Raw genomic sequence first — 13,622 nt, forward strand, 5'->3', positions numbered from 1 at the left:
ATCCTAATCATGCAAGCTGGAATGTCAATCCTTTAAAGACGTAGCTCCAGTACCTGATAAAATCTTTCAGTAAGATCAACTTGGCTTATAGGGAGTTTAAAGGCAGTCTTATTCTGGGAGAGGTAGTGCAATTAAAAGATTATAAAAGGTTATGTCTTTTCAAACCTCTACATCTGTATGCTGCAAAGGGTCAACCATACCTTGCCTTTGTGTTTCTTTGATAGACTATTGTTTTAGATGTAAAAGTATAGAGAAAGTCGTTTCAAGATTTTAAGATCACTAGGGTGGGGCCAGGAAAAGAATACAGCCCTGCCAGATCTATTTATCCTTTTAAATCTCAGCCACGAGGTTAATCCCTTGTTTATGACTTTAACTGAGATCTGTCATTTACTGTACTTTGTTTACTAAAGAAGAAAGAGAAAATTTTGGCTGTTCTTAATGATTTTCCTTTCTTTGTGTGTGTGTGGAAATAATAATCATAGATCTTGTAATAATGCCATAATTTCAATCCATCTGATTATTTCCATATTCCATTTTAGCACACACACAAAGGTTACTCGAGATCGTGTTTAGAAGAAATGAAAACAGAATTCGGGATAAATATGGAGCAAACACTCCATCTGTGTGCTTAATCCTCCTTTACCACTGATGTTTTAGGTTTAAGTAGGTCTGTTTCCTTAAGGGTAAAATGACCAAAATGTTCTTAACTGCAAATGTTATAGTCCGGGAAAAACCTTCTGTCACCTGCCACGACATTTTGGTTTGACAATAGCTGTAGCAACATTTCTTGGCAGTAACCTTCAAGCTCTCACAAGAGGTGCCAGGGGTTGGCAAAGAGGATGAGACAAATGGTATGGAGGTGAGCACGACCATCTTGGCCACCAGGGGTACCTCTTGGGGGAGAGATATAGTGAGGAGGGAGGGTGGAGAGGGTGAGATTGAACTGATGCTCACCTTGCTTCCCAGCCAAGGAGTCTATAAACATTGATAGAAGAGGCAAACTCAAAATGCTAAAGGAAGGTTATATATCTCTCAGCTGTTGTGGAGATTTTAGCAGTTTCACCTCTTCATCATCTGGTGAAGGTGCAGGTGGCATCACAAACTCCAAGTTGGTCTTCTCAAAAGGGGAAGCACTGGGAGAATAGGGAAGGGGGATGGTTGCAGCGTAGGAGAATGTTCTGTAAGGACGTGGCATAAGGTCTTTGCTAGAAGTGTCCCTATGCTTCCTCCACTTCCCATAACACATCATGACGGGAATGAAGAGTCCACTCTTTGCCCTTGCAAGAAACACTATGTGTGGATCTACTGCAATAGTTGACATAAAATGATTACAAGGTTTACCACAAACTACAAAAACAAAAAGGCATCGGTAAGGTAAGTATGCACTTAAGATGGATATATTACGAACAAAGCACAAGAATCACCAAAGGAATTAGCCAGTACTCATAAAAAGAGTGTACTACATAAGAAAAAATGTCTACACTAGGTTGTCGGCAGAAGGGCAACGGGTGGTGTCAGTTGGTAAGAATGGGCATCTCCTCTCCCCAATTTCCACCTTGGTACCATCCTTGTTTAGTTAGTACATGGCCAGTCCAGTGCATGTTCAGTGTTTGTATCCACATAACAACAGACAGTTTTGAGGTTTATTGAGATTTCAAATTTTTTAGGCTTACAGTATTGAGATTATTTCAAATTTTTTTTCTATTGGCAGGTACATTGGCCCTCTTCCTTGAGTGTGTTTCTTAAGCAGTGCAAAGAATTGTCACTTCACCAATGGATTAGCATTAACCAGCAAGAACATTTTGTAAGAGAGTTGCCCCAAGAACTTGAATTGCCCCCAGAGCTTTTTAAGGGGATGTCACCTAAAAAGAAACATGAAGTTAAAGCAATGGTTCAGTGCGTCAAAGAACTTTGTGATATAACAAACTCTTCAAGAATACTTGACATAGGTAGTGGTAAGGTAAGTATTTTTTTAATATTCTCATGTATCTGAATGAAGTATGTGCAGACAGAAGGTTATTAATAAAGAAGACTTCATGATTTCATATCAAATAAGAAAACCTCTTGATTACACAATACATATTTGACTGATTACACCATACTACATTTTAAATTTACCATATCTGGCCATCATATTTGACACATGCTAATCTCAGTAGTTTTGTGTAGATCAGTTTCCAGCAGGTATCATCATTTTAAACAAGTGTGTTTATGGTAGTTTGAGATTTCAATTTTTTTTTTTTTTTTTTTTTTTGTGAAGCTTGGCTCAAGTACAAAAGCTGTGGGGATGATAAAGAGTATGCCTAGCTAAAGAGCCCAAATTCCTTGCTTTAAATGTGGAAGACAAAGAAAAAATGAACATGGACATTATAAAATCTTATAGTTGCACAAAATCATCAGGAGTTATTTGACATTTATGGGACGTAGTTTAAAATTCACTGAAAGTTTACAACCCCTTCAAAACTATTTTAATGAATTGGAGAGCAAGAGTTGTTCCAAGCTTACCTGAAATGTATGAATATTCTAATACAAATACATAGCCTACCTGGTTGCAGTAGTGCCTTTACCATTCATTTGACTTAACATCTCATTGGTTTTGTATGTAGTTATTATCAGTGTCATCATCAGTTTTAGTTGTGGAGAATGGTGAATTATGATGGTCAGCATCTATTATAATTTAGGAGAAAGAAAAATTACTTTTTTCCCTCATTATATGACTTAGTGTGCTTTATTTTTTTATGAGAAAGAGGTCATATAGTTCTCATAGTAATGTACTGTATTTGTTCATGTAAAAATACAAACCAGACATTTTTATGGCTATACATTCAGCAGAAGCTGCTTAGATTATTGAAGCTTGGTAATCAGCAGTAGGTGAATGAGGGTGGTGGGAGAATTCTCACTCACTTGGTGAACATTGTCTAGTTTTTCTTCAAGCACTTTGCTGTATGGACATGCTGAAACTATGCAATTAAGGCTGTTGAAACTTTTTTTTACCTCAGTATTTTTTGGGTTTAAATGATTGATGATTTTGGCTTGTTTGTTGTTCTAGTTTTAATTGCTGTAAGAGTAATGATGCCAGATAATTCTTCTCCTAGAAAAAAAATCAGTATAGAGGTCCTTGGTTAGATAAAGCGTGTGCAAGATTCATGTCAACTGTGACTATTAACCTGAGAGCAGCTCACTGCTTCTCAGACCTCCTCTTTCTGTGCCTGCCTTAACACCTGCTGCCTGTACTGGAATGCAGTCCACCCATTCTTCTCTTGCTCAGCCCAAGCAATCAATTTACTCTCACCTTGGCAAGTGTGGTTGCTGGTGCAAACTGTGGGGGACGGGGGGCAATTGTGGGGCTTGCACATGAATTCAGTCATAATTGATATGCATTGCAAGAGTCCAGTCATGCTAGGTCACCAGTGTGTAATCATAATCATTCCCAATCGCCTTTGTATCCTTCTCACGAGAGGAACACAAACCTTAATTCTTTCAGTGTTGGTGCTGCTTTAGAAGAATGATGTGAAGAGTCCAACGAGTAAACTGGGTGTTACCCCAATTTACCTCACAAACTCTAAAGGATATGTCAATGTCTTGATTACCTTAGCAGACATTCTAAATAGTCAAATAAGCCAATCAATAGCAAAGCATAGTTCCAAAACAATATTTTATTGAGCATAAACAAAGCAAATTAATCAAAATTGTCCACCAGTCCTCTTATTGTAACAACAGAAACAAAACTGAGAACAATACATATGTACCAAGGTTCACCCTGAAATGGATGGGTCAGTAGAATATTTAACTAGACAGTCTAAATAAGGGATTTTGACGTAGGAAAAATCTATTTCTGGGCGAGGAAGCCGTGTCGCCCAGTGAAATGTGTCCTCTTTAGCACTATTTCTAGTAAAATATTGCTATGATACCAGAGAACTGCTAAATTGGACATGTCAGAAGTCTCTGACTCGCTCACCTAAATAAAAGGTGTCGGTATAGAACTGGGGCGAGTGTTTAAACACTACCACAGTAACCCTCCAATTAGCCTTTTCCTCATCAAAAGACCCTGAAAACGGGGAGCCGACCTATAGGTCACACCCAGCTACCCTGTTGAAGGGGACTGCGGCGTCATACTTATCGATAGCAAAGAAGCTTGGTGCACAGCAAGGGGGGGGAAAAAAGGAAAAAAGGGGGGGATTTCACTGGGCGACACGGCTTCCTCGCCCAGAAATAGATTTTTCCTACGTCAAAATCCCTTTCTTTTCTGGCTCAGCCGTGTCGCTCCGTGAAATTGTACCAGAGAAACACCAAGCTACTATCCTGAAAGGCAAAAATCATATTAATGAAATCAAAGGAAATAATAAAATAGTTTAGAATTGGAAAAAAATACAATTTATTTACAAAATATACTATATAGCCAAAACATGTGGCAACATTTGCAACAAGTCACATACATAATAAAATAATTACAGATAATTTGTATGTACGTAAAACTATACACGATTATACACTTATTCTAATAGCTAAGGCATTTGCTGAGGTAGGTAAAATGCTAATGAGGCTGGCATAATTGAAAAGATTCATATGACACAAGGACGGTACTATAATGATGTAGCAGTGGGAGACACTGGCCTCCCTGCAGCTATTGCATGATATTTAAGATCCTCTAAAGACTTAAGGTAGTGCTTTTTGAAAACCAAGGGTGACTTCCAACCAGTATACTTCTTCAGATCATCAAAGTCCATATATTTGAAGAAGTTAACAGAAGTTGCTATTGCCCGAATGTCATGCACCTTGGGGAATGACCCTGGGCTGGCTTTCTTGATAAAATATAAAATCTGCTGCCTAATGCCTTTTAGAGATAGTGTACCACCATCTTTTCTAATGAAAAGGGGGCCTTCGGAATAGGTAGACGTCCTAGATAAATAGTCCTTAAGAGTTTTAACAGGACATAACGATGGATCCTGCGGAAGCGGGCACAATCTTCCATGGAGACCACCTCATCAAGGGATCTTCATTCTTAGCTAGAAATTGCTTATTTGGCGAAAGCAACACGTCCCCCGAGGAAAGGAACTCAATATGCGCTTCATCTCTAGATAAAGATGACAGCTCTGATATTCTGGCACCTGAAGCTAGACTCAATAAGAACAGAGTTTTACGCAAAATGGTTTGGTAATCACATTTGAAGTTGTCTGTTTCCGAGGCTAACCTAAGAACATCATTAAGAAACCATGACACTGACGACGGTCTGTGAACGGGCCGTAGACGTGCACATGCCCTTGGGATAGAGGTGAAATAAGACTCGGTTAGATTGATACCAAACCCGAGAAGAAAAATCTTTTTCAGAGCTGACTTAGTGGTTGTAATTGTTGCAGCTGCCAAGCCTTGTTCAAACAAAGACCTGAAGAAGGTTATGGCCACGTTTTTCAAATGTCATTACTTTGATATTTGATTCTCTGAGGAACGAAGACAATTTCTTAACTGCTGAGTCATACTGGCGAAGCGTAGACTCTCTCTTGTCTGACTCCAAGAACAACATGTTCTGTGGATCAATGTCGCCTACTCTCTTACCTGCAAACTTCATGAAATCCATAAAGTTAGGGTTTTGTGAAGACCTAAGGAATCGAACACAGTCCTCGTTTGAACTTGTTGCGATAGTCTCAAGTCCGGGAGAGGGTGAGGGCGAAGACCTAGTTCCAGGAGAAGGGGAAACCAGTTGCTCTTGGGCCAGTGAGGGGCTATGAGAGCCACCTGGCCTTCGAAGGATCTCAACTTGTGCAGCACCTTCAGGAGAAGGTTCACTGGAGGGAATAAATAGATTTTCGACCACTGGTTCCAATCTATGCTCAGGGCGTCCGTAGCGTATGCCAGAGGGTCCAGATTGGGGGCTACATAACAAGGCAGCTTGTGGTTTGCCTCTGTGGCAAACAGATCTACTTCTAGACCTGGTACTCTTTGGCAAACCCTCTCGAAGGATTCTTGGTCTAGTGACCATTCTGATTCCAGAGGGACCGACCGAGACAGGGCGTCTGCCACTACATTGTGGACTCCTGCCAGGTGAGTAGCCGACAGATGCCAGGTGTTCTTGGCTGCTAGAGAAAAGATTGCTATCATCACGTGGTTCACATGACTTGACTTTGAACCACCTCTGTTTATACAGTGTACTACTACTGCACTGTCGAGGACCAACCTGATATGAGTCTTCTTTGGAGGACGGAGCTTTTTTAAAGTCAGAAACACTGCCATAGCTTCTAGAATGTTGATGTGAAGTGTTTTGGAAGTGAGGTGACCAAGTTCCCTGAACCTTCTCGTGCTGTGAATAATCCTCCCCAACCTGTCAGCGATGCGTCCGTATGCACCACTAGGGACGGGGGAGGAAACTGCAACGGTAACTCCTTGGCTAGGTTGGCGGCCTTTGTCCATGGGCGCAGGCGTTTTCTGAGAATCAGAGGTATCCGGGCGAACTTGTCCCGACACTTGGCATTTGCCTTCGAACGCCAAACTCGATTGATGTCCTTGAGCTTGGCTTTCAACAAAACGTCCGTGACTGAGGCAAACTGGAGCGAGCCTAGGATCCTCTCCTGATTCCTTCTCGAAGTCTCTTTGCACTTTAAGAATTGTCTTGTTGCCTTGGCAATCTCCTTTCTCTTTCCTGCTGGAATGGAAAGAGTGTGAGAATCCAAGTCCCAATGAATCCCTAGCCACTGAACTTGGACTCCGGAGTCAACCGGGACTTGGTCCTGTTGATCTTGAAACCCTAAATATTCCAGGAAAGACATGACCTTGTCCGTGGCTTTCATACATTTGCCTTTGTCCATCTCCCAGATTAGCCAATCGTCTAGGTACGCCACCACCAATATACCCTGGGATCTTAGCTCCTGCACCACTGTCTCCGCCAGTTTCGTGAAAACCCTTGGTGCTATATTCAGCCGAAGGGCATTACTTTGAAGGAGTAGGCTTCTTTCCCTAGTTTGAAGCCGAGGAATGGTCGGAAAGTGCCGAGCTATCGGGACATGATAGTAGGCGTCTGTAAGATCTATAGAGGTGGTGACGGCCCCACGGGGAAGTAAGGTCCGCACCTGAGAGATGGTCAGCATTTTGAACTTGTCGCAACGAATGTACAAGTTTAGACGGGACAAGTCTAGATCACCCTTCTTTTGTCGGTCCTTTCTTTGGGACGCTGAATAGACGACCCTGAAATTTCAAGTTCTTCGTCTTGGAGATTGCTCCCTTCTGAAGAAGGTCCTTGGAGTAATCCATCAATTCCTGCGTTTGTTCCTGATAGAAGGTGATGGGTGGAGGAGGACCTTTGATCCAACTCCAGCCTAGGCCTCTGGATACTATGCTTTTTTGCCCAACTGCTGAACCCCCAACGATGACGAAAGAGGTACAGCCTGCCTCCTACCTGAGAAACTTCATTGAGATGATGAAGGCCGGGATCCTCTGCCTGACCTTGCACCTCTAGTTCGCGCCCTTGGGCTCTGGCTCCTCCGCGCTGGCGAAAGGATCCTCTAGCCCTGCCACCCCTAGCAACTCTGGTAAAGGGGTGAAATGCCCGACTCTCATAGAACGGAGGGTTAATTAAAAAGCGGGCGACACTGAATACTGTGAGGAGGCCTGTTGGTTAGACGGCGGCGAAAGGAAGACAAATTGATGCTGTTGCTGAGGCTGAGCCTTAGAAGTCGAAGGCTGGGATACCTGTTGAATTGGAACAGCTTGTAGCACAGGATGCTGTTGCGGGACTTGGAAAGGTAGGAACTTCCTTTGCCTCTTCTTAGCCCTAAAACTGGAGGAAGAAGACTCTGATTTCCTTTTGAAAGGGATTCCCCAACGCAACCTGATGCTTTGGTTAAGACGTGATGCCTTGCTCTGAACCTCGGATACTGCTGAAGCTGGGAAGAGATCTGCACCCCAGATTGAGGAAGCTAGAAGCTTGTTGGGTTCGTGCCTTATTGTCGCCTCAGACAGAACATGCTTCCTGCAATTTCTCCTAGCAATCGCAAAGTCGTACAAGTCACATTGCATGCTTAAAAGTAACGACTTCGCAATGACCTTAAACAGCAGCTCCTGAGCGTACTCCCGAGCCGCCGTCTCTGTCATCACTAGGGAGTTAAGAGACCTTGCGAGACGTGTCTTAGCGTCAAATTCGGCTTGGATCAATGCGTCTGACAGCCTAGGAAGGCGTTCACTAAACAAGGTGATTGCACAATCTGGCTTCAGCTTGCCTACCGAGAACGTAGCTGGCAAATCCTCCCACAAATCCTCCCTACCTGGGAGTAGTAAAGATGTGGGATCTGTCTCCCTAAGCTGGGGCATGGGCTCTTCTCGAGTCACTGCCTGGAGTGTTAGTTCTGCTACCTTTGATGTAAAAGGTAAGGGGTTGCCGACATCAGTTGTAAACATGGTGAAAGGACTTTTAAAAGCTGTTATTCTAGTATTTGAGCAGTCCCACTCTTCTAGGCTCCGTACCCATGTTTGCTGAGCCTGATCTCTAGAAAGGATAACAGTCTCCTTGGGGACCTTATCCACTCTAACCAGAGCTGCCTCCGTAAGCCTAACATAGCCTATAAATGGAGGCTGTAAACCTTCGGGGAAAAACTCGAAATCCTCGAGCCTACGTGTGCCGCAACCTTCTATAGTCAACATCCCATTGACAAACGGAGCGAAGTTAGCCACCCTCCAGGGATTACCGGGGTGGAAGGGAGGGAGCGTGGACCCGTCAGGCATGCTCTGAGCTTGCATCAAGCTACTAGAAGGGGCCGAAACTGCCGACTCCTGTCTGAGACCTGCAATCTGGGAGTCCTGAGCACCTAACCTGCTAAACACTTCTTCAAACCTTGCTGCAACTGAGCTGAGTAAACTACCAAGGCTACTGACCTGATTTAGAATATTTGTGTTGAACTGGTCTTGGTCAACGGAAGGAGAATCATCCTGTCCCTCTTGCGGTACCTTATGAGGTATCCGGTCCCTAGAAGTTAATGGAATGGGACTGGTAGGGCAATAGGAAGAATTCCCTCCTTGAGACCTTGGGATTGAAGGTTTGGAAAGTGACTTTATTTTAGTTTTAATATGTGTATGAACCTCTGGTGACTGCCCAGACCTTGGCATTGTCTCTGATCTGCCTTTAAGCAAGGTTTTACCCGCAGGTTTTTTCTTTAGTTTAGGAATCACAGAGAAGGAGTGCAACCTGGGAGGGGGCAAACTTCCTGTGAAACCCATGAAGGAATTGGAAGTAGAAGGAGAGGAAGAATCAGAGTCACTCAAGGAAAGATCCCGGTGACTTACTAAGCTAGCCTCATTAACACTGTTACCTGTACCCGTGCCTAGTGTAACGGGCAAATCCTCAACCACTTCAAGTGAGACTTCCTCTAGTCCAAGGTCCGGCAATTCCGCCTCTTGCTGTTCAATAACTGAGTCTTGTATTGATTTGATAATTGGTGCCGCTACTTTTGGATCGACGTATCCGGCAGATTTTCCGGCTGGGAAGAGCAAAGTCACCATATCTCGGGACAGAATATACGGCTTAGCCTTCCCTACGTTCCGTCCAAACCCTCCAACCCAGATCTTGAGGGCGGAGAGTGCAGCATCCTTAATAGACTGCTCAGCCTGTAATGCAAGGAATGTGTCATACCAAGTAAATTCCTTGAACATTATTCTATAATTATTGATTAAACAATGTAATTTAATTTAAAGAAATTTTAATTGATCATTTATTTTATCTCATTTCAATATTTTTTTTTTTTTTTTTTTTTTTTTTTTTTTTTTTATACAATAAACATAGAATCAGCAGTGCGGCAACTTACCGAAGAGGTAGCCTGATGTACCAAGTCGTAGCAGGCAAAACAGTTTTCATGATGCCAGACCACGGAATCAGGAAGCAGCACTGCACAGGGGGTGTAGCCCCGACAAACGTCATGGCCGCACGGATCTTGCAGAGCAGCACTACAGCCGGCAACCAGACACTGAGAGGCCTGTAAGTGCAATAATATATAAGAACAATTGCACACACTTAATAGGATAATGAAATATATTTCTTTTCTTTTGTTGTTGTTTTTTTTTTTTTTTTGTGCCGGAGCATTCCGGGCTATAAAGAAAAGAAAGGGTATAAATATATTCATATGTTAACGTCCCGGGGACTGTGTAAGGAAAAAAACACCCGGAGTTGTATACCCGGAGCTGTATGACCCGGAGAGGGGGGTACACGAAGTAACCCGGGACGGCCACATGAACTCGCAAGTTCCGTGGCAAGAAAAATAAAAATAAAAATAAAGATAAAAATAATGATAATAAAAACTAAAATAACAAATATACTATCTCCGCCTACGGAAGAGTAACTTCCGTAAACATAACCCTCAATGACTCCGGGAGAGGCCGGAATCTAAACCCGCCTTATGCGGAGAGGGAATGTTTTAGGCGGGTGGATGTAAGCTCCGGGAGTGAAAGAAGCAGAGCGCAACAATCCACGGAAGCCGAGGCTGAAACGCAGTGCGACTAACAACTCCGGAGGCGGTCGGCTAAGAAGCGACACTCCCCAGCCCAAGGTCCTGGGAGACCCACTACACCTCCCCCTCCGCTGGTGGGACCGGCCGTCAGCGACAAACAACGAGAGCGGCACCCAACTACGGGGAGTCCCACGAGAGAGGGAGGGAGGGAGGGCTGAAGGGGGGACGATCACGTGACCAGCGATTCCCCGCGAATAAAGGATCACGAGGAAAACGCAGGCAAAGCCTATGAAGGCTAGCTGCCGACCGAACACCCAAATATACATAGACAAAATAAAATCAATTACTTAACAAAGCTAAGGGAAAAAACATGCTTTAACAGGGGTAATGAAAATAAGGGGCGAAAAATATAAAACGCAATGGAGACCACTCGATGAGAGTGGGCGCAACAAGGAAAAATTACTTGCTCACCGACAAAACGAAAACAAACGGTAAGCTGACGAAAAGAAAAAGGGGGAATTCTTGAATGGAAAATACCAAACTAAAATAAAAGGGGGAAAGGGGGGAACGATAGATAAACAACGAAGCACGAAACAAAGAAACGTGCACGAACGCCGACCCCCTTGAAAAACAGGAAATCATGAAAATAATAAACGTAGATCAAACAAGATCGACAAAGTAACTGCCACCCAAGACATAATAAAATATATACTGAAAATATATACTGAAATACCATAAGTTACGAGTATATAAATATAAATATATAGGTACTGAAAGAAGCCCGCTCGAAATTGGTACAAAACAAGGGAACGACGTAATGGCGGCTCGCTACCGCTCGTTACGGGAGGAGACGCCTAACAAAATCCTAAATAAAGGCAAAACGAAAGGCAAAATCACTCCCTAAATACAGAAAAAGGGCGAACCAGTACTTAACTTGGGTGAAGAGGCAGATTGACGATCCATAACGAAAAAGAATAACGAAACCAAAAAAAAGAACAGATAGCTATAAAAAAGCGTGCAACGCTGGGAGGCTATCGATAAGAATGACGCCGCAGTCCCCTTCAACAGGGTAGCTGGGTGTGACCTATAGGTCGGTTCCCCGTTTTCAGGGTCTTTTGATGAGGAAAAGGCTAATTGGAGGGGTTACTGTGGTAGTGTTTAACACTCGCCCCAGTTCTATACCGACACCTTTTATTTAGGTGAGCGAGTCAGAGACTTCTGACATGTCCAATTTAGCAGTTCTCTGGTATCATAGCAATATTTTACTAGAAATAGTGCTAAAGAGGACACATTTCACGGAGCGACACGGCTGAGCCCAGAAAAACATTTTTGTTTTGTCATTATACCCTACTGACGCGTGATTTCATAAAAGAGGCAAGATTCTGTCAAGATGAAGAAAGATTAAAAAAGAAGTGCATGGAAAAATTTTCAAAAGTATTCATGCATTTATTAGGTGTAAAAAATGACTATTTTCTAAGATAATTTGTATTTTTCATAGCTACAAACCTTCAGTCTTAACAATATGATAATTTCTAGCACCTAGCTGGATCCGGTTAAATCGCAGATGAAAGGAAGGAATCTTGTGAGATCTGGCCTTTATCCGGTTCATTGACTGTTTTGCTTATGTTTGAGTGAGTGTGTGTGCTGTTATTATGGGTGCTTCTGCTCCTTCTCAGTCTCATCAACGTGTGTGCCCCAGAACTCCAGGTTTTCCGTGTTGTCGTTTTTCGGCTTCACCTGCGACTGACCCACACGTCACTTGCAGTAGGTGCCGCTCTAACATTTGAACAATAACGAATCCCTGCACGGAATGTCGTGCGTGGCCTAGAGAGCAGTGGAAGTTAATTTATTTTACGAGGGAACATCGTAGGGTTTCTACTCTTCCTTCGTGGGTTTTTTTTTTTCTCCTCTTCCCGATTCTTTGTCTCCTGCTGCTGTAACACACCATATTAGTGTTGTGCCTTTGTCCCCTTCCTTTTCTTCCATCAATTCATTGTTGGAAGCATTGGGAGGCCCTCAGGCTGATTTATGTAATGTCACCCCTTCTTCCTCGGGAGTTAATTTGATTCCTGAGAGGGAGGAGGCTTTTTCATCAATTTCTTTTATTTCTGAGTTGGAGGCGTCCAAAATGGTGGTACTTTGGGAGATGCTTGGTCTACGGGGTCCACCCTCCTTGGAGGGTTTGCTGACACACTGCATGAATGCTCGCTACCCCCCTCATCATGCTGTCCAGGCCCTCCCTCCTCCTGGCCTCGTCTTCGTGGGTAGCCGAGGTCAGCCATTTTGTATGCTCCGCCAGTGACAATTGCCACTTCTTCGAGTCAGTGGGAAGCAGTGGCGTCAGCCACACTAGTGACATCACAGGGTCAGTCATTTTGTACCCCTACGCCAGTGGCATCTGCTTCCCGGTCGGATCGAGGGGAAGCCGTGACATCATCGTTGCTTGACGTCACTCCCAGTTGTCTCCGCTGCCCTGCCTCGCTCATCTATGTCGTCATTGTTTGCTGCCGTGATGTCATCTCTACCATCCAGTTCACTGCATCTCCCTTCCATGTCATCGGATCCTTCTCTTGCTGATCCGTCTGAGGCTTTATGCCAGGTGGTTCTTAAGAGATTGGACTCTGTTATAGAAGATAAGTTTGCTGCCATGTCGGCTAGGAGGTCTGGAAGCAAGCGTATTGCATCGCCCCCACCTCCTGCGAAGAGACTGTGTAATGAGCTAGCACTGTCTTCCTTTCCTTCTCCCACATCTCCGCCACATCAGCATATCAAGCATTGGAAGGCTAAGGACTTTGCCCTTTCTTCGTCTGTGAGTGAGGAGCAGCACGCCCGTGTTCCTGCGAGTGTTGGTGTTTCTAAGTGTTAGTGTATCTTCCCCTGTGCGATCTGCAACGGCTGTTTAGTCCTCTGCATCGAGTCACGAGCGTGTTGCAACCTCCCTCGTTTATGCACATGTTGCAGGTGCTTCCACTTCTCCTTCTCTAGGGCCTCTTTGTCGCTGTAAGGATCTCAAGGCGCCTGTCAAGAGGTCGATGGTTGTGAGCGCCGAGTTGGTGCAGCAGGAGTGTTTGCTTGCCCCTCTACCTGGTACTTCCAGGAGTTCGACTCCGAGGAATTCTTAATTCTATCTCAAGTGCTCAGGATTCCTCACCAACACATGTTCGTACATCTGCCACGTCCATGCCCGTACGCGGCCAT

General features: G+C 43.9%; 2 protein-coding genes across 7 annotated transcripts in view; one reads left to right on the forward strand and one right to left on the reverse strand.

The window, feature by feature from the left end:
* The window catches only part of LOC135221910 (uncharacterized), a 210,092-nt gene that overhangs the window by 162,230 nt on the left and 34,240 nt on the right, over window positions 1-13,622 (forward strand). For all 6 annotated transcript variants that reach the window (XM_064259919.1, XM_064259918.1, XM_064259921.1 and 3 more), the window contains one exon: window positions 1,712-1,960. In XM_064259919.1, the coding sequence (XP_064115989.1) occupies window positions 1,712-1,960 (249 nt within the window). The remainder of the gene's footprint in view (window positions 1-1,711; window positions 1,961-13,622) is intronic.
* LOC135221912 (uncharacterized) overlaps window positions 2,544-13,622 on the reverse strand; it is a 114,204-nt gene continuing 103,125 nt past the window's right edge. The window contains exon 4 of the mRNA XM_064259928.1: window positions 2,544-2,667. The gene's annotated coding sequence lies outside the window, so the exon portion shown is untranslated. The remainder of the gene's footprint in view (window positions 2,668-13,622) is intronic.

The sequence above is a fragment of the Macrobrachium nipponense genome, chromosome 3, assembly GCF_015104395.2.
Source record: "Macrobrachium nipponense isolate FS-2020 chromosome 3, ASM1510439v2, whole genome shotgun sequence".
Lineage (NCBI taxonomy): Eukaryota > Metazoa > Arthropoda > Malacostraca > Decapoda > Palaemonidae > Macrobrachium > Macrobrachium nipponense.